At 42.0% G+C, this 26,796-nt stretch overlaps 1 protein-coding gene across 8 annotated transcripts in view; it reads left to right on the plus strand.

Moving 5' to 3' along the window:
* Positions 1-26,796, plus strand: part of TTC28 (tetratricopeptide repeat domain 28) — a 158,173-nt gene that overhangs the window by 73,497 nt on the left and 57,880 nt on the right. For all 8 annotated transcript variants that reach the window (XR_011803843.1, XR_011803844.1, XR_011803845.1 and 5 more), the window contains 3 exons: positions 16,323-16,470; positions 19,286-19,558; positions 20,364-20,494. Coding sequence is in view for 4 of the 8 variants with exons in the window: in XM_038187479.2 (XP_038043407.1) it covers positions 16,323-16,470; positions 19,286-19,558; positions 20,364-20,494 (552 nt within the window). In the remaining 4 variants the exon portion in view is untranslated. The remainder of the gene's footprint in view (positions 1-16,322; positions 16,471-19,285; positions 19,559-20,363; positions 20,495-26,796) is intronic.

Here is a 26,796-nt window from a genome sequence, read left to right on the forward strand (position 1 = left end):
AATAGTCACGGTCCTATAGCTGTTCAGCCTGAGTGTTGGTGAAAAAGAACTTGGAACAGCTCCTCTGTGTGAAGAATTTATCACAATTTATTAGAGCAAGAAAAAGTGCTGGTTTTGGACTTACCTGTTGCAGACCACCCTCCCCCCCCCTCAGAGTGACATCTACTCTGGAGTTGTTCTAAGTACTCTTCTAACACCAAAACAGAGAAGTAGCAGGGCAATGAAGAGGAAGCAGATGCTTAGCAGGGAAATAATTTACAATGTACCATTTTGATGGTATCTCTTGACCCTTTCAGGGCAGTTCAGTAAAAGCTAGTAGTTTCCATAGCAACTACAAAATTACTTGGTGCTTCAGAGGTCTGTGATAAAGGAGGCGGCTTGCTAAAAGGAACCACAGGGTTGATGTTTCTCCCCTTTGCATTGCAAGAGTAATGATCTGGCAGACCGCGCTAAATGTGATGCCCATACTGAAGAATTTTTCCCATGTTCACCTTAGTCAGAGATTTTTATATTTAGTACTTCCACAAACTTGATTTTTGCCTTCTCCCCCATCCTCAGCTTTGTCCTTCTTGGCAGGCAGTGCTGACAGAGCGAAGACGGAGAGGACCGTGAGTAGGAGCCAGTGTTCCACAGCAGACGCACACTGGGCATACTGGGCGTCTCTGCCACGGTCCATCCTGAGCACCAGGTGCTGCTCTGGGACATCTGGAACTGCTCTACCCTGCAGTGTACCTGGCAGCCACCTGTGTGTAAACATGTCTCCATTATCTTGCACGTTTATTACTACGCGTTTCATCTTACTTTTGCGTTATATTTTGTTCGCTCTTGGAGACTATACCATTGTGATTTTTATTTTACTTCCCTTCTTCTGTTCTGTTTTCTAAGAAAGTACTTATTTCTGCCCTGAGATAGGGAGGTTAGCTCAAGATTACATAGGTCTTTAAAATGAACCTGTGGAGATACATGCTAGGAAAATGGCTTCAGGTCTCGTTTACTACAAAGCACAGTGTATTTCTGAATGCTCTCAAGGTGTGTTCCAGCACACTTGCATCTCTGCAAACATCTTGTCATATGCATAGCTGATGTTTTGATGGATGTGTCTCGCACGTTGGGAAGGTGGCCTGTGTTAAAATCCTAAAATGTCTGTTTAAAATACTACAATACCTCAGTTCTTTGACATTTAAAGCACTCCTTAGATTTGAAGCTGATCAAAGTTTATCTGTCAGCAGTTACAGAGGTTTTGAGCCATTTGAATAAAATACATTGGTAAGAGAAGAGACCCGATTCTCTAGCCACTGCATACCCCTCCCCCCATTTTTTTAAAATGATCACTTAAAACTGTGCTGCTTTAATGAAATCTCAGAGGATTTCTGTCAGATTTTTTTCACTCTGCTGTTGACTGCTACACCTAATATCCATTCACCTCTCTCTTAACAACCCTGAAGCAAATACATCCAGGTGAAAATGAGGAGGAAGCTCAATGACCCCAGAAATCCCATGTGCTTCTGCAGTGATTGTTCAGAGGCTGTAACTTAACAGGAGGTGGGAAGGAGACTGCATAAAAAGCTTTGGGGATGTCAGTGAACGTGGACATCTTAGAAATGCCAAGCTGTCACCTCTCCTTCACATCTGATTTAAATTTCAAAACAGGATGCTTCAGGAAGATGACATTTGATTTCCCGTAATTCATGTGAGGCACAAAGTTGTGGAGTTGAAAACATAAGCTGATGTCAGCATGTATAATTAGTAAACTTAATTTTCTTATTAGCCAGCTCCAAATAAACCAGTTTTTACACGTCTTGAGTTAGGTTTATAAGGTGGTTGACAGTTAATTGTATGTCAGATGATGTGGCTAGACTCAGGTTTCAAACAGAAGGAAGGCTGAGCTCCTGCTTTGTTGGTTTGGCCAGATAGTTTTGTATTCTGACTGAGTTTTGAGGCATGTCATTTTACCACACACAGAACTAAAGATCTGTAGAGATTGTACTGCTACTTTTCCATGGCAATCTAGTCAGTCTTACGTTTAGTAACACTTCAGCATAACCATACCGAACTCATACAAACATTTTAAATTTATTTCATGTTGTCTGTCCTGCTGCCTGATGTTTTCATGTATGTTTTGCTCTAGTAGTGTGAGAAGTCAGCTGTTGCAGTCTGAAGTACTTCCACAAAGCTATACTGATTTCATGACCTGTGTGTGTGGGAGGGGGAACACAACACCATGTGGTCATAGAATGGTTTGAAAACCACTGAAGTATCATAGAACTACAGTGATAATGAACAACACAGTTGCCAGAAGTGACTGGGGATGGAAGTTCAGTATAGAAATTGCCTGTCAGAAAAAGTCCTTCTGAGCGTTCAGAAGGAAGTGGCAGAGCTGCAGCGGTGCGTGGGCCAAAGTACCCAGCTGTACCATTTTAATGTGCTTGTCAGCTTGGCTTGTCGGGCCTTGTGCATGTTCAGTGGATAGCAGTAAATTTCACTGATAGTTAAGAAACAAATCATTACTGTTTCACAGATAGATGCACATGCACTGGTTGCATTCTTGAGCAAGTATTGGTAGTTGAGTCACTAGTAGTCTTGTCATTCAGAAGTTTTTTGTTTGTTATTTTTTTCTGTAATGCTTCATTTTTTTTTTTTTTCTGTAATGCTAGACTCAATAAAATGAAAACTATTTTTGGAGCCAAAGTTTTTTTTGTGTTTTTTTTTTTTTAATTATTATTTTTTTATTTTTATTTTCAGAGCCTTTTAAGAGGCCCATTGCCGAATGTAGATTACTGGATCCTTTCTGCACTGCCACTCGTTTACTTTGTGCAGTCTTGTTGTGTTGCATGCCTAGGCCAAAAATTACCTACCCAGTTTTAGAATGGAAATGAAAATGCATGAAATGACTTTGTGGTTGGGTGTAAATCTAGATAGTAGAGCACGTGAGGAAGAGGATAAGAGACACATGGTTGATCTTCCTTTGAAAGGCGTATTCCCAGGGAATTCCCAGGTCTGTGCTGTGTCATGTGATTGTTTCTAGTGCTTGTTTCTCCTCGCTAAAAATGATCAGATCTGACTGCAACAGCAGGAGCGGAATCAGAATTCCTGAGGTGAGGCAAGTGTGCATTGTCTTAAGATTGTGCTTATCCTCTACCTAAACTTGTTGTTAATGGTAACTGAAATAAAACACACTGCACTGAGAATTGGCTGTTCCTGGGCAATTCCTGCAGAAACTTTCTCTCTCGCTCGCTCTCTGCTAGAGAGACTGAACCTTTGTGTGCCTTGGCTAGCGCTAGCCATTTGGAATTGCTACCACTATTCACTATTAACTGTTGTGCTTGTTCATTCCAACTTCAAATGTCTTACGTCTTTCTCACCAAGAAAAATAAAAATCCTCATACTAAGTTTGAGATTCAAAGAAAACCCAAGGGTCCGCCCCTTGGGGCGGTTTCTTTAAAAGAAACATTAAAAAAAAAAAAAAAAAAGGCAACTGTCTTCCTTACCTGTGCCTTGGAAATACCCATTATGTGAAGTGAGAAACGATCCATAGCATTAGCCTTATGGCCAGTGTGAGAGTTCTACAAAGGGACTGTATTAAGCATGTGTGTTTCATTTTCTTAGTATCAGAAAAATTTGTTACTAAAACCAGGGCAGGTAAGCAGCTATAGAGCTATGGTTTTAGAAGGAACTTTAGTTACCCCTTGTTGCAATGCTGAAAATGAAATAGAAAGAAACTGTACTGTAACCGTAACTTTCCTCTCTGATTAACTGGAAATTTCTTTTCCTTCATAATTACCATATTTTAGCCATAGGAAAAATGGCAAGATTTAGTACTCATCTTGCTTAAGTGCCTTTGTAAATGGACAAAATCTCTACATGAGGAGACCTCTGTTTTCCATCCTTTTTTGGAATAGCAAGCTAATATGGCTATTAAAGAAATGAGCAGATTCAGAGTGTCAGAGTTTAAAGCTGACATCACAGAGCAGAAAGCTGACAGAAAACAAATGTTTTATTGATTATTGGACTCAAAATTGGAGATGTCCCGTTTTAGCTCTGAAGTGCTAGTGTGCAAGTTATTGTCTCTGTCTTCCAGCTGTCTTGATTTTGGCTGATTCCTTTTCATCTCAGTTTACTGAATCATAGAACGGCTTGGGTTGGAAAGGACCTTAAAGATCATCTGGTTCCAACCCTGCTGCTGTGGGTAGGGACAGTGAAGCTGTGAGGGTCCAGTCCTCCAGGCAGAGAGTGAATGCCTTTATTAGGAGAAAACTGAAAGTGTGGAGGGAGGTCTGAGACCAAACTGCCAGGACCCGCCTGCCCTGCAGAATTGGAGCAGGGTTACTAGGATGCATCCTGCTGGGGAGCGGGGATGTATAAGGAAGGCGATGGCACAGTGGTTGGCTGTCTTGTTGGGCAGTTAGCAGCTTCCTTTTTGGCAGCCTAAGCACTGCCACAGGGGTGACAGGGATGGTAATAGCTTTCTTCTGGTAATTTAGGTCCTATCGCATAGGAAACAGACTCATCTGCAGGATGTCCGGCCTCTGTGTACTGTGGGACTGAAGGGAGGCTTTGCCAGTATTTTCCTACAGGGGAGCTGCTTGAGAGTGTTGTCCCATGGTTTGCATGCTGCTGGAGCTAAATGTCCCTTTGGCTGTAGAGCCAGCTGGTAGCTGCGTGCTGTGCTGATGCTGGAGGATGAAGGTGGGCCATTAATGCTGTCTGTTGGAGCTGCTGGCCTAGAAAACATAGACAAATGCTGACAACAGTAATAATAGCATTATTTATTCTTAAGTCCAGGTTTCAAGATTTTAGTCAACCTCTGTAGCTTTACTGTAAGACACTATTTACAAATCATTGCACAGTATTAGTTTAATCAGCAGTTGTGCAGCTAGGAAAAGACCTATTGTATTAACTGTGAATCCAGATCACCAGGACTTTGTCCAGTCCATTAGTGCTGTATTATCTAACACAGATCTTTGAAATACCTCTTGCTGGATTTTCTGTGAATGCCAAGCCTCGTGACTATGGGCTGACCAGATGCTTTAATGTCTCACTTCTAGATTTTATTGTGTGTTTTCATTGTGATCCACCTAAACTTGCACAGATGGCCAGCCTGCAACATGGAGAAATGCTGAAGAGGAGGGGCAGTCATTTAAGCTGCTACTCAGATGACTAATTCGAAGTGAGGCAACAAAAGTTTGAGCTGGAACATTAAGGCTGAGCAGCAAAAAGAGTAATTGTGGTGGGTGTCTTCCAGTTTAGGATGTGATTTTTATTATTCCCTATTTCCCCTTTGTACTGCTTTTTTCATTTATTTTTCTTTCAAGGGTAAAATTACAAATAGTAGTGTATGTTTGTATATATTTGAATTCTGCAAAGATTCTCAACACATTAAATATTGCTAGAACTGGAAGAACTGTGTGCAGATGTACATTTGCAGATAAATATTAAATGTTAACACAACATAAATCATGGTACAGACCTGAAACTAGACAAATTATATGTTAGAAACAGTCCTTTCACTGTCCCAAACTTTATTGAGAAATACCCTACAGGTGTCACCCATTTATTTTTAGTTCTGTGTTAATTCTGTGTCTATTAAATCTTCAATAATATCTTACTAGGATTGGTGTTACTGCTGGAAGGTGGCTTACCCTTTCTTCTGCAACTCTTAAAGCAATTTGTTTAGTCAGAAATTGAGGAAAAGTTTATTTCTGCTAACTTGCAGAGGAATTCTAGATGATGCTATACTTGCTTCTGTGCCTGTCAGCCTAAATGACAACTTGGTTGTTCTTTCCCTGTGCTGTATTTGGGCGCCAGCAGACTGGTTGCTGCTTGTCTAGAGTGCTTTACTGCACTCAGGGCTAGTTCTTACTATTAGATAAGGCTTAATAGTTGTCACTGATAAAGGTGGGAAGATTCTGTTTCCACGCACTGTTGTGAGAGGTAAGGGATGCTCCCTGAAGAGGAGAGTCTAAATTGTAGCTTGTATTTCTAGAGCAAACCTGGAGCAGGCAAGAATGGAGCAACAACATTAAGCTATATAAAAAGCTGTGCAGTTAATTTTTGTGCTAAACTAAGTAAGCAAAGACTTGACTCCATTACTAATGATTACATTTAATACCAGTGGGAAAATGACTTGTGCAGTCTCCCACTGGTGATAGTGGAAGCACAATTCATAAGAAAAATGAGGCCCTTTGGATAAAACAAGGCATAGTATTTTACAAACACACACACCCCTTCCTGCTTTTCTATGGAGAGTCAGTGGGACCTAGAGGAAATTTCAACTTTCAGGTGACATAGTTTTTGTTTTTTTTGTGACATAGTTTTTTGGTTGTTTTTTTTTTTTTTTTTTGTGACATAGTTTTTTGGTTGTTTTTTTTTTTTTTTTGTGACATAGTTTTTTGGTTGGTTTTTTTTTTTTTTTTTTTTGTGACATAGTTTTTCACCCCTGGAAACAGGGGTGAAATACAAAGAAGCTATGCTGCAGAGATGGTACATCTGTCAGATGTCTGCTTGTTCTTTAGGGTAGGCTAATAGTACTGGTTCAGGTGCCAGCTGAGTATATGGATTCAGGACGAAAATTGTTATCTGGGGTGCAGTTTTAACTGTGAAAGCAGCATTTCAATGCATATGGTCTGCAAGCAGTATTTATGCATGTGCTGCATGTGTTCTGAATTAAAGCACATTCTTCCCTCTCCCCACATTCCTGAAATCCCACAGCAGAGATTTGTCCTGTGTTTCTCTCAAAAATTTGGCTGTAAAGCAGTTACAATTAGAGAAGAAAGATTCAACCTGGTGCCTGGCCCCAAGAAGCCATAGTGGCTGTTCCCGTATTTTCCGCCTATTCTGTATTCATGCGTGTTGTATTCGTCAGATGTTGGCTTTGCTTGCGTGCGAGGCCGTGAGGGAGCTGGGTAATAAGTACGGCACAGCCCCACGCAGGACGATGGGTGTGTCCAACATAGAAGCGTCCTGCAGACTCAGGACAGGCCGATTAAATGCTTCATAGATTATTCATGCTATTTTTGGCATCATCTGCTGATCTTGCAAACTAAAGGAGTATTGTAGAAAAAGTATTTCTATACATTTGCCTTTTCTGTCTGGATAATTGGTTGTCCAGAGTCTGAAGCTGACATGACTATAAAGGTGTTTTGAATTTCCTCCCTTGTGTACAATGAAGGTCTTTGTCTTAAGACAGATTTTTTTTCCAAGTCTTCAATATTTGTTTGACAGTTATTTTCTGGTCCAGGTTCATCTATGTCATTCCAGTTTCATCTTTCTGTCTCTATTACCCAGTTCATGATGTGAGTGGGACTCTGAAGTTTGATGGCAAAATTACCAGATGAATTCTACTAATGCAGCTTGGACAAAGAATATGCAGTGCAGCGTTACCACCCACAGGATTTGCAAAGGGATCACCTACAGAAGGCGAGGGGTTGGGCAGAGAAGGGAGAATGAGCAGATAGAGGTGCAGGAGCCCTCAGCCCCCCCAAAGGAGTGTCGTGTTTCCTGCTCAAAGCCTGTGTGGATCTGCAGCAGCTGAACCTGGATTTGCCATGAGCAACGTGAGCTGGCTGCAGGCAGGAAGGAGGGATGCCTGACCCTTGGCGGGTAGAAGGCCACAATGTCTTTGTCATTGCACTCCTTGTGGGCAGCTTGTTCCAGCAGGATTTCTTGCTGGCATGATCTGAGAGAATCGTCTGTTGTATGTGTTGACCTTTGCTCATCACGTTCTTGAAGGGATTGCCCTACTTTAGAGAGAAAGTTACGTTTTCTGGTTTTCTACCTGTTTAGTTCAGTGTGACTTAAGGAAGCCATGTGACAATGTGCTCTTACTGAGCTCCTATGTGCTAATTGATGCCCTGGTTCTACCTATTTAAGAATATTTATAAACAATACACCATCCTGCCAAGTAAAGAATGTAATATGGACCTGTGTGAAAATGCTTGTACCCTGATAGTAAATCATATTCTAGAAATGTGAGGTCATGCATCAGACTTTCTTAGAAGAGGCAATGGTAAGACAGGATTGAACTCCTGCAGCTGTTTCCTATCTCTAACTCTTACAAGCATTGTGTACAAGATGCGCTGAGGATACGAGTGATTTATTGCCATGTATTCTGCAGGGAAAAGTGGTATGAGCCTGAAGAGTTGTACCAGACCCTGCTTCAGATGCCAGTACAGTATGAATATTTGCTGTGAAAGCCTAGACCACTGGTCCAAAAAAATTATAGTACATTTTGATCCTTATCCGGTAAGAAAAGCATTGAATTATCTAGGACTTCCTTTACCAGACTTGTTTTTATTTAGCAGGGTCTTGGGAAATATAAAGGAAAGACAAGAAGTCCCATTCATATTCATAAATGTAATTTCTTTGTCCTGTATTTTTATCTTTATTGCTTGTTTTGTATTAATTGTCAGCCAGTTAATATTGCTCTTCCTAAAACAGTTCGTGTATGTTGATATTAGCAGAATTCATAACAATATCAGAACCAGTGTTAATATCAGTCATTTCAGTGATTTCATTTGCATTCTAATCCTGTTTCATGTTGCACCTGAAGATCTAATATTCAGGTTCTAGATGGTTGTGTAGATGGGATCTCAGGTGACAAGGATCAGAACTCTAGCAAGAGTTTTTACGTTTGCATTATCTGAGTGCTGCTGCAGCAGCCAGTTCAGTGGCAGCTCCTCAAAGGACAGGACAGAAATTCTCCTTGTGCATTAAATAGGCTTTGATAAACACAGATGAAAAAAAGACTAGCCTGAATAGAAACTACACTGGTCAATAAATGGTGCAGAACAAATAGGATCTGTGTTTAGAATTCTAGAGAGGGAGGGAGAGGGAGAGAGAGAGAGAGAATGCCTGTTAGGCAGACATTTAAATGCTGCTCCAGCTCAGCCGTCAGCCTCCTCCAGAAAACAGGAGTGTTGGATTAGGAACATCTTCTTTCACGTTCTCCTCTTGTTTATACACTTTATCTAAAGCTAAGGGTAGAGATAAGCACTGAAAAATATTTTTGCCATGAAAATAATGACATGTCCTGAAAAGCACAGGGCAAAAAGGCAAGCCTGAAGAAATGTGAGGGGAGCAAAATCTCCACGAGGAGGGAAGGACTGTTACGCTTTGGGTGGGTCCTGTGCTGGGTGTGTTGCAGCTTCAGATCGTAGGCATTCCGTGCTTGGGTTTGCTGTATAAGCCACCTCTGTTATGGGGCCAGTTTTTTGTATGGCTTCAAACCACAAGTGCCAAATATATTTTGCAGGTTAATTAGAATGATTTTTTGGGTTTTGTTTCCAGAGTATCAGCAGTGCTTTCAATAAAGCACTCATTATTCTATCCCCGTCCTCTTTTCCAGACCATCTCCACTTGTCTATATGAAATCTGTAGCTTGTCTGAAGTGATGGCAGTTACCTGGCTGACTGAGAAGTGTGAGGCTGCAGTATGGCCTGATTTCCCAGAACAGAAGGTCCATGGGTGTGTGGACTTTCTCTTATGCTAACAGTCTCTCTTGCTTAGCACCAGTGACACAATCAGATCAGCCCTTTGCTAAAGCTGCCTCTTACTTTTTAATCCTCTTCCCTGTGTAATCACTCTCGCTGCGCTTGCTGTAGGGGTTGGCAGTGGAGACATCAGCAGAAGGATCACGCAGTTTGAGCTGGCTCTGGCTAGAGGTTGTGCAGTAGATGCTGTTAGCCCGTGGCGTGCTGGTGAATCTGGAGGTGGGAGCAGCTGAGCAAGTTTACTTGTGCTCACACAAAGGACAAGACAAAATAGTTTCTATTGAGGGGGATGCATCGAGTGCCAAATTTCATCAAAGAGCAAGATTTTCTTTTTGCATGTATTTGAATTATTGTAGACGTTCTCAGATTATCCTTGCATGTTCACCAGAAAAGTCGGGAGAGCAGATCAAGAAAGATATAGGAGCGTGGGTGTGATGGAAAGGAGGGAAATGGAAATACGGTGAAGCAGCTGAGGGTGTTCTGGAGAATTCAGCAGAAAATGAGGGATGTTATCGAGGAGATGCTATGAAGATAGCAATCAGTAGGGGGGTGTAGGGAGGGATCAAGGAAATGATGGTGAGCAAGATAAGGAGATATAGGAAATACAGCTTTGCAGCTCCTTCTCTTAAAACTAAGGTGCATGTTTCAGATTCAGGTTTTGTTTTGTGATTTGGCTATTTCTTGTTCTTAAGTAATTTTATAGAAACTTTGTTTGGCTGTTTTTTAATGTAGTAAAGTTTCTCCTCTATTAACTGAAGCAGGGCTTTGTTATTTTGTAGGGTATAAGCGTCAGAGCTTAAAAGTGTCTCCATTTTAGCAAATAAACTTCTGTTCAGATTTAAGTACATTGTAAATTGTTGGAGAGCGGAGTTCCACCTATCACTTAGAGAATACTGATTGCCAGCTGCAACGCTGCAATACTTGACCCTTCCAAAACACAGGACCAAGCTAGGACCCATGTGGCATATATTAAAAGGAGAATCAGGAAGTGCTTCCCGAAACAATGCTAGAAGTGGGGAGTGTACTGAGCAATCAGTTCTTTGCCAGAAAAGACAAAGGACTTCTGTGTATATTTCCTGTTTTTTTTTTTTTATTATTATTTTTTTTCTGAGCTCTGCAGCTATGCATCATCAGCTGACCTCAATGAACCTGTTCATAAAGCAGTGTTTGTTTACCATCCGCTATGGCTTTTTCTTTGTGAGAGCTGCAGTCAGGAAACTACAGGGATTTGCTGACACCGTGCCTGTATGCTGACAAGTGAAAGCTCCTCTCTCCCCAGGGAAGGCACTGACTGACCAGGAGGCTTGAAGCCAGCATTCACATCACTGAGTGTAAGGGGGTACACGGGCAGTAACAGGGGTAAGCTGTCAGGAGGGGGAGGTATCTCTCTTCCTAGAGTCATCTGCTGGCTCCCTGATGAAGAGAGGAGGGGAGAATTGTCTGGTGTCCCACTCGCCAGGGCACCGTTATCTGCAGGTTTTTGTTTGCTTGTTTTTTGCTTTTCTTGTTGTTATTTTTGTTTGTTTGTTTTTTAACTTTCACAGAGAAAACGAGCAACATTTTTCTGCCCCAATTGGTCCAGTTCGTTGGCAGTTGGAAGGTCTGATGAAACCAAAGGGAGTCTGGACTTGGGGAGTATGGGCCTGCATGTCTTGAAGTCTGCCTGTGATCTGTCCCGAGTTGGCTCTTTCTCCTTGAAATACATTACTAGATGCAAATGAATACTGTGGACTTCTAATCTATTGGTGCTCCACTGCAGGTGCACCATTGCAAGGAGATTTAAAGAGAGGGGGAACTTGATTCATTAGTATGTTAACGAAGGATTGGGAAGGCCCTTTGCAAGGTGATGCTCTGAGAATATCTTGCTGTTACCACAGGTCCGTGCCTCTGGAGCTCTGTGCATAGGTGTGAGGCACAATCTGCCCCAAAAACGGTAAGGCTGATGAGATGAGAAGTAAAACTAATCAGTGCAAAAAAACCACTAAACCTATTAAAAGAATTAAAAGCTTAAAAGCGGTTATCTTTGAGAAGATATAAATAAGAGGAAATAAGGTAGATTTATGCAAAAAGAACAGATGGCCTGTTCTTACTTACTTAAGCCAACATTTCAGGTGGAAATAAGGTCTCAGTCAGTGTAGTTGAAATGTAAGAAAGAGTAAATAAAACTATGTACAACTAGTCAGTGGTACCTGCAGCTGAAGCAGAGCATAATCCAAGAAACAACTGAGCACCGGGATTCAATACCAAAGTTATCTTTTTGGAAGGAATTTAAATCCTTCCATTTCAGGGTGTATAATGGGTGAAAATATTTCTTGCATTGGTTACCACTTATCTGACTGCCCAAAGGTTTTCTTCTAGCTGGGGGGGAAGGAAGAGTTCTGGTGCCACCTTCCCTTCGAGGGAAAATGTGATGCAGAGACTGAAAAAATACAAGAGATTCTGACTTTCTATATTACATTGAGGATGCAAAGAGCCACTGGTCAGAATACACCTGCTGTTCTTTTGTCCTGTCTTTAGCAAAGCATCATCTTCTTGTTGCTTTAATCTTCTTTAAAGGAATCAATGGGCTTTTCTTACCTGGGACCACTGGTAAATAAATATGCTTTTCATTTTAGAAGGAGCAATGTGCTCTAGGTGACCCTGCTTGGCAGGAGGGTTGGACAAGAGGATCTCCAGAGGTCCTTTCCAACTTCAACCATTCTGTGATTCTGTGAGTGCTCTTTCAGTCGCGCTAAGTGAAGATCAGAAATGTAAAGTTTACTGAAGCGTGGGAAGATTCTGTCTTCGTCAGTGTTGGAAAGATGCTCTTTGTCTCCTTTCTTCAGCTGCAGCTGCTGGCTCCCTGCCTTTCCTTTTCCTTTCCTCTTCCAAGGAGTGATTCTCCATTTCCTCTTTGCAGATTTTTCCCTCGATATGGTGTCTTCATTCCAATGCTAAAATAACTTGTGAATGCCTCTTTTGGAGAGGAAATAGATGATGTGAATGCTTTTTATTTATTTTGTTAAAGGACTCTGGGGAGAACAATATGTGGAGAGGGTTCTGTATAAACTGGAAACTGGAGGAGAAAGGAAGAAAATATTTTTGTGGGAGAAAAATTGACCAAAATTTTCCTTCAGTTAAGATTAATAGTTTTTTTTTGTTGTTGTTTTTTTTTTTGTTTGTTTGTTTGTTTGTTTGTTTGTTTTGATTTTTCTGTTGGGCTCTGAATGCTGGTTTGTATTCAGATTAAGTGATTTCCAGGAATAGATGTGGGGAGGAAATAAGAACTCTTTGCAGCAAGGACATGGAGCATGCGTGCTGCTGAACCGTATACTGTTTGCCAGTCTCTTCCCTGCCTCGTTTGCTTCTATCACCCGGAGCCTGTGGTCTCCCCGAGAGCAGAACGCGGGGCTGGGGGCTCTGTTCCTCAGTGCTGTGGGATGCACACTGCAAGGTCTTGGGGAGGCAATGGTCAGTGCAGCAGGCATGTTGCTAATCTGCACAGCACTCTGACACCCTGTGGCCAGGCTTTTTTCTGTTGTCAAGTTGCACGTGTGGTGGGTTTTTGTTTTTTGTTTGTTTGTTTTCCCGCTAGGAGATGTTCGTCTGAATTTCTGTACAAGAACTGGTAGTAGGGCAGAGGCTTCGTGTGTGTTTTGTTTAGCATGCTTGTTCTCCATTTTCCTCACAGGGGTCATTTTTCTTCATGGGACACAGGAAAGCTATTTTTTACTGCACCTGTAGCTGAGGAGTTCCTGAAGCTGAGTTTCTTACTTCTTCTGCTACAGCCTTTGTATAGGATGGGATGTAGAGAGCATTGCGCTAACTACATGGTCCCTTTTGAACCCTGGAAATCCTAACCATAGTAATTCCTCGCTTCTGTAGGCCATGAGAGTATCCTCTGCATTGTCTGTAGCATCCGTCACCCTTCTGCCTTTTCATTAGAACTCTTTATACAGCTTTTTGGGTTTGGGGGCTGAATTGACATTCTGCAGTGTGCTTCTGATGTGCCTTCTATACAGGTAGTATGCATTTTGAGAGAAGAGGTGACAGGCTTCTACCTTTCTGTAAAGCACGAGATGTTAGATATGCACAATGCGGAGTTCCCTTGCTGGCTGCTGTGTATTTGTGCCCTCATCCTTGATAATTGGATTAGGCAGGCACATTAGTCCTGGGTCTGTGAAACCAGCCTTGGCCTGAAAGGCCCCCATCAGAGACATGCTGCATCAAACTGCCTCTGTCATGAAGCAGTAAAGAAAGTAATTAAATTATAATTCTGGGGGGGGGGAGTGGGGGGGGAAGGACTTAAAAGCATACACCATGATTTAGGTGACAGCACACTCGCTGCTTGGAGAACTCGTGTTTTATGGCTGCTTCACATCTCTTAGTTCTTTATATTTTCAGCGATTTAAAGCATCATGCTAGTAATCTAATTAACATTGAATTGGGTTTCCAGTACAGTAGCTTGTTTGGTTCAATAAGAACACATTTATACTAAAGGTTAATGAAAAGAATTTTGCTTTCATCAAATTCATTAAAACTAGTTCTACAGTCAACGATTGCTAATGGAAAAGGAATTAAATATTCATGTCTCTAAATTTCTCATGTCATTTCTGATTTTCCTTAATCTCTGCCTCCATGGATTGGATTCTGAAAGCATCTGCAAGCTCTACTGAAATACCAGTTTGGATATCAGTTGTAGATTTATCCCATGCAAGTAAAAAGACCTTCACACGTACTCTTAACGTATCTTGAGCACAATGTATCTGTTGCAGATGGGTACAAACAGTGATTATGTCTTACTCATGAATGTGATACTGGGAGCCAATCTTAAGGAGTAGTATTATGTTCTTTAAGCACTCTTTAATACAGTATAAGTTTTTATTTTCTACTGTGCATCTTTACTGGTGCTATCAAATTAGTTTTCAGTGAACCAAGAGTACAGCAAAGTTTGGGTTATAAAGATATGAGTTGGACATGAAGATAAAACTTGAATAATGGATATTAAAGATGTTTTTAAAGATTTAACACTTTTTTTAAATATATATATAATATAGCGTTCAGAGGTATGTGCTACGAATATGTCTCAGCACTTGGAGTAAATATTGGGTTGTGGTTTCTGTGCTCTCTGATGCTGTAGGTCTCAAGGTAGCTCTGCATATCCTGTGAGCAGAGGCTTTGCCATTGCTTTATGTGAGTAGGACACATTTCTGCAGTTCTTGCTTTGTGTGGGGGTTCTTGGTATCACAATTGAGGGGAATGCAAAAGCTCTGTTTGGGAATGTTTTTCAGATGCATAGTGATGATGTTGATAAAAGAATGCAAATGTGTAGTGAGAAGAGATTGAAGTTAACTTGAAGGTATTGCATGGTTCCATGAAAGGTTTCCACTGAAAGGAATAAACAAAGAAAAATGTTCTTGTAAATGTGTTCAAAATGATGAGTGTCTTGGCTCAGTCTAAGAAGTGCATGTATAACATGCACTCCAAATTTCACTACTTGTTAGTCTGTGGTCTGATTCTCACTTTTGATTGCATTTCAGTTCTTTTACATGGTTGCAGTAAGAGCAGTTGCTCACTGTACTTTCAAGCTCATTGTATTTAGCATGTCTCACCTGTGCCCTTTTTTTTTTTTTTTTCCAAATAATTTTGTTCTTTTTCATTGTTGTTATTTTGTGTGCAATCTCATTTTCTCCCTGCTCATGGTTCTGACTTGTGTTTTTCTGCACTGTTGGTGCATTTCTGGCTCTCACTCCCTGGTACACAGCCTTTATCTCAACACAGTGCTCTTCCTCACTTTCTTCAGTTCCATCAAAATATTCTTGCAAGAGGAGGGTCTTCCTGCCTCACTTCAAGACTCATAGTCTGGGATTATTGAACTGCCTACTCCGGTATCACTTAACGATATCCTGGTCACTTTGTAAATAACCTGATTCAGCAGCATACTGCAATTCAACAGTATGGCCTATCTGTTTGCTTAGCTCTCTGGCTGATACAGTATCTATGTTTCTTTAACTGTCAGTTCATTCATGATAAAACCAACAAAAAAATCCATCCTCAGTGTGAAATACTGGCTCCTTATGGTACTTGCTTTGTGTGCACGGAGCATTCTCCCTTTCCCTTAGGAAAGCTAACTTCAGAATTCTGAATTGGGCATCCTGGTTCAAAAGTGATTCTGTAATTGGAACAGAATGGTGTTCACATGTACTGTAAATTGGAGACCTGACTTTCCAGGGGTGATACAGGCATGAGATGGGTTGATGAGTCAATAGATGACATTTGCTGCACCCAGCAAGTGGGACAATGCTGGGCCCTTGTCTGCATTGAGAGATGCATGTGGATAAGGGAGATTCTGATCCTATTTGGAGTTTTGTACAGTATTTCATTGCAACTTGAGCTTTCAATACATTTTGTTCTCTGCTAATACAGTGTTTATATTGGACTCATTGGTGAGAAATTTTGAGAAAGGAAACGTGTTCTTTCTATGCTCTGTGAGCCAAGAGAGTAGAAATGGAGGTCTCAAGAGAATGAGCATTTGGTTATAAGAAGGTCAGAATAAGTAATTTGCTGAATCCAAGGGGAAAGCTGTGTGTCTGAATAGTAATTACCATCCCTGGTCTCCAGAGCACTTCAGAGGCCTTGCAAAGGTCGAGGAAGTCATCACACAGTGGGGATAAGCGACTGGCTGGGCAGTCACAAACCAAGCTGTAATGCTGGATTTTTCCAATTATATGTAGCATGACCAAAGAATCCTGAATGTGATCATGTAATGTCCACCAGTGTGAGGTGACTGGCAGATTCAGTATTTGTGACTTCTACCAATTTAGTAATTGACATTTCTTCCTTTTGTTTTTTCAGGCATACTTCCGACAGGGCGTAGCCCTTCAGTATCTCGGACGTCATGCAGATGCACTGGCAGCATTTGCATCGGGTCTGGCTCAGGATCCCAAGAGTCTTCAGCTTCTGGTTGGCATGGTCGAGGCTGCCATGAAATCTCCCATGCGAGGTAAGCGCCAGGAAATTTTCTCAGGTGATCTGCTGCTGTGGTACTTAAAGGCAGTAGTTTCAGTCTATGGTAACTCTGCCAGCATCTTAGGGGGAGAAATCTGGAGGCCTGAAGGGAATGATTTCGGGATTTGACTTTTCTGCTGAGAAATAGAGCTCTAAGTAGGAGGAGGAAATAAAAAAATAGTATTGTGATTCAGTGGGACGGCAAGATGGTGACACCCCACTCAAGAAGCACTGGAGAGATGAATCAAACTGGTATTGTGTAAGAGTTCCAACGAAATCCGTGCTGCTTTGTCTTTCATGCAGTAGTGGTGCAGATGGAGATGTGCACTACTGTGGCCCTGGCTTTATTGTTACTAGGAACAATTTTCCACAGTGCTCTAGTGCTTGGCCACTGGGCGCAGGGAGTCCTAAATGGTCACGGCCAGAGTTTGTCTAGAAGAGTACTCTGGCAGATTTTCCACAGTATTATTGTATCTCAAAACAATGGTCCGGAAGGCAAAAGTCTGCTCTGCTATTTCATTTATATTTGGGAAGAATGTTGACATAACGTGGACATTGAGGTAGTATTAGCTGTACATGTTTTGCCTCTTTCATAATGGTCCCCATTTCCAGGGACAAAGATTTTCCTGTCTAGAGGAAAGTAGCAGTATCCTCTTTGCTCTGTTGCTCTGTTTCTCTTGCAAGCTCTTTGTTGTTGTGTCCCAGTGGTATTTCGGGGAGGGGGGGGAGGGGGATGGATGGCAACGACACATGATAATTCTCATCATTAGCAGATACTGCTGGAGGCCCCAGGGCTTAGGGGTCAAGAAGCACTGAAATGAAAAAATATTTCTGTTAGTGTTTTTTTATTTTTTTTTCTTTTTCCCCGTGGTGTTTTTCTCTATCCTTTAATATGGATTCATCTAGAAGTTTCTATCCTATATAGCAGTTAATGTGTGAAGCTAATTTCATTCGGTACCCAAATGTACTGTGGCTGCTGCTTAGCATGCAGGTGTTGTGGTATTACTCTGTAAGCAGCCCCCAGTCTGGCTGGATGATCTCACTGTCCTGACATACTGCAGTTTTGTATTTATATTGCTGCTCCCTACTGTGCTTCTCAGTGTTGCTGCTTTCCAGTTGTTATCCTCTCACTGAGTGGTTGGCAAATTTTAGATTAGCTTTGCTTATAAAGTACTGGTTTTGAGTGTGTGTCTATGCTGTACTACTGCAATGAATATTCAGGAGCTTGGTCCCACTGAGGTAGGCACTCTGTGAACACTTCAGTAGTTGTTACGTTATCATTCTGCCCCCCTTTACAAGAGTTTGCTGCCTATGAGAGACGTAGAAGATCTGTTTGGGTATCATGGTGTAAAACCAGTTCTGTGTGATTTGATTCCATCAGGATAATTGATAATTTCAAGGTATGGGTAGACTGGTTTGAGTGGTTGCTTCCCGAATACTTGCATTCAGAGAAAGAATATGAGCAACTGGAAAGGCAAAAGGGTCTGTAAGTGTTAGTGTTGTGCAAAAAATTATTAAAAGCAGACACTGAGGGATTCAGGGAGGGTAGGTCTGCAAAATGTAGAGAAGCTGAAGCTTGCTTCTATAGCAAATGAACCCCTGATGCTGCATCTTTCACCTGGCTGTGGTGACGTCTCTTCCCTCCCTGTTTGCTGTTGTGTGAGAGGAGCAATGACCTCTGCATTGGCCCTTCCATTACCACGCTAGTTCACCTTTTCTGTTTGACTTTAGGATTACCAGGAGCCCTTGCTTGTGCTTTCCTCTCTCTCCCTATGCTTGTATGCATTACCTGCCTAGGATTGTAAAAACTGTTAATCAGTTTTGTTTCCTGGTGGCATGTTACAGCAATTATTTCTATTCTCTTACATCTGCATTTAATCCCAGGATCTAACTGTATGTTGGTAAACGGCATCACACTCACACAGGGAAGGGAAGGAAATCCTCTTTTGTAGTTATTCATATACATTTTGATTGTAGAGGGGCAGAGATGATGAAAACTAGGAGCACATGGCATTCGGAGGTTGCTGTGATAATGTTGATTCAGGTGAGAGCATCTAATCCAGAAATCCTGCTTGGTCATAAATATGGAAAATGAACTCAGCGTGGTCAGGTGGAGCGCAGCAAACTCTGGAGTCCTGTTATATTGATGTCTTTACTGAGACATGCAGCCAAGATGTTTTATCAACAGCACAATAAAAGCAATTAGACACATTATCACTAGTCTGTCAAGTCCAGTGCTGTTTTTCTGCAGGTGTACCTTCAGATCCTGGCTGCTTATGAGAGCAGGTAAGGCTGCATAGGTCGAGCAGCTTCTTTCTGATGTTTTTGTCACTTCTCTTGGCACACGTCATGTGCACAGTATGTGGACAGGCACAGATTTTTCAAACATTCAGCTGAAGTTTGTGCTAAAAGAGCAGAACCTACAGTGCTCATATACATTGCTGGTGGCCCGTTTCCAATCTCCTATGAAACTCTACAGGTGTTTTCTGTATTTTGCCTGCCATTAAACCAGTCTTAAGACCTCAGTATAAGACTGCTCTGCATTCTTGTACTGTCTTCCAGAAGTGCTTTCTGCAATGGAAGCATCAACTTGCTTGTTGACCTGACCTGTCTCAATATGCTTGTACTAAATATTAAACTATGTGTTTGAGCCCTGAATTCCTGTAATAAATCTTGGTTTGATTTGGGTAGACTGGCCCTTAACTCATGTGTCATTTGGTTACCAAAAATGGAGATGAGGTGTTAGGTTCGTTTATAGATGAAAATAACTTCGTTTGTTGAGTAACTCTGCTTTCCTTTATGTGTTTTAGAGTCTCTGGAGCCAACCTATCAACAGTTGCAGAAGATGAAGCTGGACAAGAGCCCCTTTGTTGTGGTGTCTGTGATTGGCCAGGAACTTCTTACAGCAGGCCATCACGGGGCTTCTGTGGTTGTCCTAGAAGCTGCCCTGAAGATTGGCACTTGCAGCCTAAAGCTGCGGGGATCAGTGTTCTCTGCACTGAGCAGTGCTTACTGGTCCCTAGGGAATACAGAGAAAAGCACCGGATACATGCAGCAGGACTTGGATGTAGCCAAGACTTTAGGTAGAGTTCTCATTTCACTCATTTGAGTGCTAGTTTGGTGTAAATGGAACAAATTAATAGTTGTGCTAATGGTCAGCATCTCTCTATGATGCTCAGATTCGTGTGGTATTTTACAAGCTACCAAATCAAATGTAAACTTCCTTGAATGTGTGAACTATGGGCTTGTGCAGTCCTGTTTACCTAAATGTGTGAAGGGACAAGCAATCAATGAGTATGCTAAGGTTTTACAGGGTCCTCTAGTTCTCAGGTGTCTTGTATACGTACTAGTCTCACTTGCTGTGCTCAAAATGTTAAATGTGTGTTAAATGAAGCAGTATGTTTGTATGCGGGATTTTTTTTTTTTTCAATAATTGCTTAGAAAAAGGTAGTCAGTCTGAGCTTTTGAGACAGTTGCTAGGGAACAAGAAAGGAAGATAGTAGTAGATGTACTTCGTGTCCGACCTGGGCTGCAGAATTGCTTTCTGGTGAAAGCTGTCGTGCTCTTGTGTTCAGCCCTGGACCATTTAGTTGTTTTCACAAAGAAATTGCTAATGTCAAACAAAGAATAAACATGGAAGAATGGGAGGTTGCCAGGTGTCAGGCCAAAGAAGAAACTAACACAATTCCAAAAATAGGTTGAGGAATATTCTGTAAGTTTCTGAAAGCCAGGGAGGTTAGGCTGTGTATTAAATATGAGGATGAGTTTGTTCTGATCTTGGTTCTTACACTGGAACATCACTTGTACAGTGTTTTAGTCTTTCTGCTGGATGTTTCCAGCCACCCTTTTGTTATCTAATCTTTTTTTTTTTGTTTGCATGTGTCTCAGGTGACCAGACGGGAGAATGCCGAGCTCATGGAAATCTGGGCTCTGCATTCTTCTCCAAAGGAAATTACCGGGAGGCCCTTACTAACCACAGACATCAGCTGGTGCTTGCCATGAAACTCAAGGACAGAGAGGTAGGAAGCTTATTAAATAGACTGAACGAGGAATCATGCATGATTTTCTAAAAGGACACAATCACGTCAAGAAGCCTTATTTGTCTGATGTGTTATTCTGAGAACTCAGAAGCTCTGTAATTTGTCTTTCCAGCCTTACATTTGCATTTTTAATGGAAATTTTATGTTCCAGTAGATACAGTATGTACGTGCGGGTGACAGGATGCTTGTTTTGTACTTTTGAATGCCTCTGTCTCTATTCTCCACGTGACTTTGAGCAAGTCATTCTGCCTCTGTCTAGCTGCCTGTCTCTTTTGTTCTCTGTGCGTAAGCTCCAGGTAGAGGCTGTTGCAGAGTTAGGCATTGATAGAACATTACAGTTGAGTCCTGGCTATCACCAGCTCTCATTTTCCCTGGTGTATGTGCTATCATTCTGAACTCCACAAGGGTGCATCCCGTGTTGTGCGTTTTCCAGACAAATAATGAGCTAGGTCTCTGCCCCAAACACTCACAGTCTCCGTGAAATATACTTTGTTTAAAAAGTACTGAAAAAATAATCCATGCAAGCCTTAAAACACAGTGATGTGTAAAAGGTAGGGGTTGTTTGGACTGGATCTGATTTGTCTTAACTATATACCCTTCAGTTCTCCAAGTGTTGTGCCGGGCCCCCTGCCAGTCCAGGGAAGCATGATTCGTGGGCTGAAGAGTTTGTCTCAAGAGATTTTCACTGAAAGTTCACTGTGAGGACAGAGTCATAACTTCAGTGCAGATTACAGAAACAAAAGGATTATTTTTCTCCTCCAGTCTATTCCTCTGTACTGTGAATAGGAAAGTAGAGGACTAGTGAACTGTAGGGCAGATGAAGGTGTTGGCTAGGGGCAGCAAGGCAGGTGTGAATGTAAATGTGAGCAGTTTGGGGGAGATACAAAAACTGGGGGAACTGTTTTCCCACTGGTGACTGTTGAAAAGAGCAACTTAAAATATTTAAGTGCTTTGCTGAAGTGTTTTTTTATGATTTAAATATCAAGTAAGCCTTGATGTGATGCATCCTTTGGTAGGTTGTGGAAGGACTGCGATAGGAGGAATCTGCTCAACATTTTCTTGATTATTTTACCAGCTGGAAAACCTTATGAATTACTCCTGATTTCCCTGTTTCTGTTCATGCAAAGCAGAGAAGCTGTTACCATTGTTTTTTATAGTTTTCTTGATTGGGAGTCCCTGTTCTTGCTAAGAGTCTAATCTGCATAGCTGTTCCTACTCTGTGGCGTTTCTCTAAGCAGCAAATGCCCTCTCCCAGTTGTGTGGAAGGCGCTGCAGAAGGAAATAACAGGAAGCTCACTGTGCTGGCTCTTGGCAAGAACACAGCAGTCTGCGTTTACCAGAGCCCCTGAACTGGCCCAAGGAAGCAAGTGCTGATCTATTCCACTGACTTCAGGCTGCTGATCTAAACAGATCCCAATGGTCGATCTGGAAAGAACCCAGAGAATGAAGTCTAATAGTGATAGTTCTTAGTTTATGACACATCTGGGCACATAATTAACAGTTATTGACAACAAATGACTGCTTAGTTTAGAAAGAAAGCTGAGCTTCTTGGATTTCCTGTAGGATGTAACCACAGGAAATTAATTTGGCGCTTTCTTATGACATCATCTTGACCACAGAGCTTCCTCTGAACAAAAAGCTGTTTTTCTTGGCCTCCTTTGCAGGCATTTTTATAATGCAAATATTATAAAGTTGCAGTAGTGCTGATGTGAATCCCACCAGAAGGGAATTTGGTGTGCGACTGTAATGAGGTAATTGTTTTACCTCCAACTATCCAGAGGATTGGCTTAAAAGGTTAATAAATAAATAAATAAATAATAATAATAAATAAGTGCTCCTTTGTATGTGAGGCAGCAGTCCTCAGAGGGAGCATTGTGTTCTGAGCCTGCCAAAGCAAATACTCATACCCAGGACTTTTTCTGGATCGAGTAGCCCATGAACTCAGGAATAATTTGCAGAGGGTCTGGCTGTAATATTCAGGTGTCTCCTCCTCCACACAAACCTTTAGAAGAGCAACTTTGTCAGCTGGGTGGGAAGTCATCCAAGCTGCTCAGGTGCTCCAGAATTTTAATTTTTTTCTACCTGGCACAGGGAGTATGTGCAGCTCCTTTAACAAGCACCATTTCATAACATTCAAAATCCATATGTGCAGATAGGTCGTCCTCTCTTGAGTCACTGTGTGGAGGAAAAGTTCAATCTGGTTTCTGATACTTATGCACATAGAAAGAACGGAGCAAAAATAGCTGGGACTTGGCATTCCTCTAGAATCTTTGAGAGACCTTGAGGTATTGAACATACATGAGTTTTTCTTCTATGCAGATGGGCAAGACTAGTTCTTAATGAGATACTGTAATGGGCATTGTGAAGTAATCATCTTCAGACTGTCATTTCAGTGCTTTCCATCGCAATGAAGTCATGGATTTTTGACCAGCTGCAGTGGCAGGTCAAGAAACTCAGATAAGCCAATTCTGCAAGATTTTTTTTTTTAAATTATTTTTTTGAGAGAGAATAGCAGACATAAGAGTGTAGTTGATTCAGGAAGCTAGAACTCATAAGGGACCTTTCCATATGTTCTTTGGGTTACTGTGGAGCTTTGCAGATGATCATTGTAGTAAGTGGGATACCATTCTAAAAGGGATGACAGCAGGAGGTGCAATAAAAGGAAAGAAAGGTAAGCAGCACCATGTAGAAGGACATCTCTCTAATGGAGTTGAGTGCAGGAGTTGAACTCCTGAAATTATTTAAGTGCAGTTAAAGAGGAAATTGTAGCACAGCTTGGTAGTCTGACATTTGTCTGTGAAGATGAAGCAGAACAGATTTCAGCGTGGGCTGTCTTGGCCTGCTACAGTCTCTGGGATTGTACTCAAGTTGAGAATCCCAATGAGGTCTGTGCTGCTGCTCTCACCGTGGTGTCTCCTGTAGCAGCTGAAGTAAAGCTGCTGTGCATGGATCTATCCACGCTTCAGCCATGCCACTTAGCAGCATGGGTATTGCCAGACTGTTCCTTTACAGTCCCTAGGTAAAAGGCATGAAGTTTGACCATACTACTACTTGGAGAAGTTAGAACTAGTTTCTGTTAGGGTATACTTGCACAAAACAAAGCTGTCGACTCGATAGAGCATCACCATAAACTGTTGTAGTCTGAGCAACCTGGAAGTTGCAGGGAGGTCGCCTCTGCCTGGTAGATACCAAGACAAAAATCACTCGAGGTTAAATATACAGGACAGGGTTCACCTGTGACAACATGGCTAAGTACTAATAAGTGAAGGTATCTCCACCCAAAGCGACCAGTATATCAAACTGATGCTTTGTGGGGGAAGAAGATCAGATGCAGTAATTATTTAAAAAACAGTAGATAAATGGTAATAAATTCCTGTGTCTTCATATAAAACATTTTTTATGTACAAGTAGGATGGAGAATGGTTACAAAGCAAGGTTTCACTTAAAGAAATAAATTAGTATTTAGTCAGAGTTCAACTTGACACTGAACTTAAAATGCATTTCCTATGATCACCTCCCAGGAAAAATAGGTGGTGAATTTAATCTCTTAGACTGCCTGCTACCTGATCAATGCAAAACATTATTACATATCAGCAGTAATGCTACAAGTTCTTCTTACTTTAAGAACCTAAAGATGCGAGCGAAGCGATGCTCTTCAGATAATAAATAGCAGAATACAACTTCCTCTTTCAGATTCAATGGCCTGTTTCCTTAATCATAGAATAGAATATCATAGAATATCCTGAGTTGGAAGGGACCCTTAAGGATCATCAAGTCCAACTCTTGACACCGCACAGGTCTACCCAAAAGTTCAGACCATGTGACTAAGTGCACAGTCCAATCTCTTCTTCGAGGCATGATGACTAAATACTTGGTCTGACCATGCAGCTGTTGGCTTTTATGCAATATTTAGGCTTGTGCGGGTATGTTCGCTTCACTGCAGTGGCAATAAGAAGGCAGGAGTTGACTTTGCTACATCACAGTAAAAGCAGTTTGTGGTATCTTACCTCTGTTGAGGTTTATAAGGTAGTCAATACATGTTAGTTATCTTGTGGTACTAATCTAGTCATTTTTAATAACAGAGGTATAGATTGTTATGCCTGTACTATATTTTTGAAGTAAATACTTTGTTTTAAAAACTGGGCAACCTGATCTTGTGTAACCCATATAATTGTGTTGATGCCACACCATGAGCTGTGATTTGAACAATGATAGTGCAACTGATGAGCTATGCCAGGGTTAGAGGAAAGATTGGAATGAAAAAGTGAATGTGACAACTTTTGATGCCTGTGACACCTACTGTTCCTTGTCCCTGTTTCTATTCATCTCTAGCTACTTCTCAGGTATTCAGGCTTGTCTTGCACTACAAAATTCAGTAAGGCCATTCCTTGCTTCTGTGCAGCTGAGTTGGAGCTAACTGTGGGCTATCTCAGGATGGGTTGGAGTGGCTCTCACTAATAACTGTTTTTCACCTGTGTTCATTTGAAATAATTTAATTTGGAAAACAACTACTTGAGGGAGTGTTTTGAAGCTGTGAGGACTGATAAGCAGACATTGAAAGGGAAAGGAAAGCTGTGGAGCAAGGTGCCTGTTACTGAGTGGTGGAGCCCCTTCTCAGGCTCACCAGTTCTGCCTTACAAAGGCTGCCGACACCACAGAGAATCCACAGCGTAATAGCTCCCCTCTCTCGGGCAGTCAGACGCCTTCTATTACAGCCCTGCATTTAAAAATAGCAGGGCAGTGAGGCAAAATCATAAAGCAACCATAATAAAATTAGTGCCTGTGTGAAAGTGCATTGCCAATGCTGAGCTTTTGGGAAGGACGATGTTGCCAGCAAGCCACTGGGTGCTGGCAGCTTCTGTGCGTGTGCTGGCCGGCGTGTTCAGCATTGAGCAGGGCCTTTCATTAAAGATGCAACATCCCTCTTCACTAGGTGTGGGTGAAGGAAGGAGCTGGGTTAGGAAAAGGACTGTTCGTGATCCTGAAGTTGGATGACTCAAGCCCATTTTCCACTGCCCCTTTTCTCAGTGAGCACGGCTGCAGGAAGGGCAGGGAGCCCAGAGGGAAAGCAGAGGACAGATGTATGGACTCTGCCTGTGCCAGCTTGTCCCTGCACGGCCTCAGGATGCCCAACAGCGTGCAGTTCTCATTCTTGGCCAGGTTTTGAAGGGTTCCCCCCACCTCCCCTCTAGAAGCAGCTATTTCTGGGAGTAGGTGTGGAACTGGCTGGGGTTCAGTGTCCTCCTTTTTGGAGGCCATTTGTTTCTATGGCTGCTGGCTGCTGCACTTGCTATATTCATTAACATGTGGCTCTGACAATCATCTGCAGCAGGTGTGTATGCCCAGAACCAGACTCAGTGAGTAGCTTTTACTGTCACAAGACATATTTTTGAACTATTGCTGTGCAGAGGAGAAGGAGGCGCTGTGCTAGGAGCCAAAGCTGCCTCCTTTGATTTGCAAGTTACAATGACTTAAAGTCCATATAAGATTTTTAAGAAGACTTCCCAGGGAACTGCTGTGGAAATTCAGATGCATTCTGCTCTGTTGGAGCATTGGACAATCAGCAATGGCATGAAATTCAACGACAGTAAATGCTGGGTGCTACAGCTGGGGGGAACACAGCTGGACACAGGCACAGGCTGGGAGATGAGTGGCTGGAGAGCAGCTCTGCAAGAAGGGATCTGGGGGTGCTGGTTAAGAGCAGGCTCAACATGAGCTGCAGTGTGCCCTGGCATCTAAGAGGGCAAACTGCATTTGGGGTGTATTAAGCACAGCGTAGCCAGCTGCTCAAAGGAGATTTAAAAAGCCCAGGAGACTCAAGAAGCCAGTAGTTAGGTGCTGCACTTTATACTGCAGTGAGAGCATTGCCATGGATCTTATTGTGACTAGAGGCCTTTCCTGGCATCAGAGGATTGTTATGATGCAAGGCTGTCAGGAATAACAGGCTGCTGTGTGTGACAGGGATGTGTTAAGCCTCTGGGGGAGGAGTGTTAGTGAAATATGGTGGCTGTTACAGACATAATCTGTGTCTGTATTCGGTTGGGAATTTGCAGATTTTGCAACTGTCTGAACATCCTTTGTGTGCAGCTCAGCTGCTGGTGGTTATTTAGGTTTGAAATTCTAGTAGCTTTTTCCAGTCCCCTTCAAAGCCTGTCTGAGCCAGCAGTGTAACTCAGCATAAAGCTTCCTACATTTTGTAAACTACAGCTACTTACTGTCAGACTGTGCAAGTCAAAGATCAAATTTCACTTTCTTATTGGAGATGGAGTAGGAAAGATAGA

This window comes from Anas platyrhynchos, chromosome 16 (assembly GCF_047663525.1).
Source record: "Anas platyrhynchos isolate ZD024472 breed Pekin duck chromosome 16, IASCAAS_PekinDuck_T2T, whole genome shotgun sequence".
Lineage (NCBI taxonomy): Eukaryota > Metazoa > Chordata > Aves > Anseriformes > Anatidae > Anas > Anas platyrhynchos.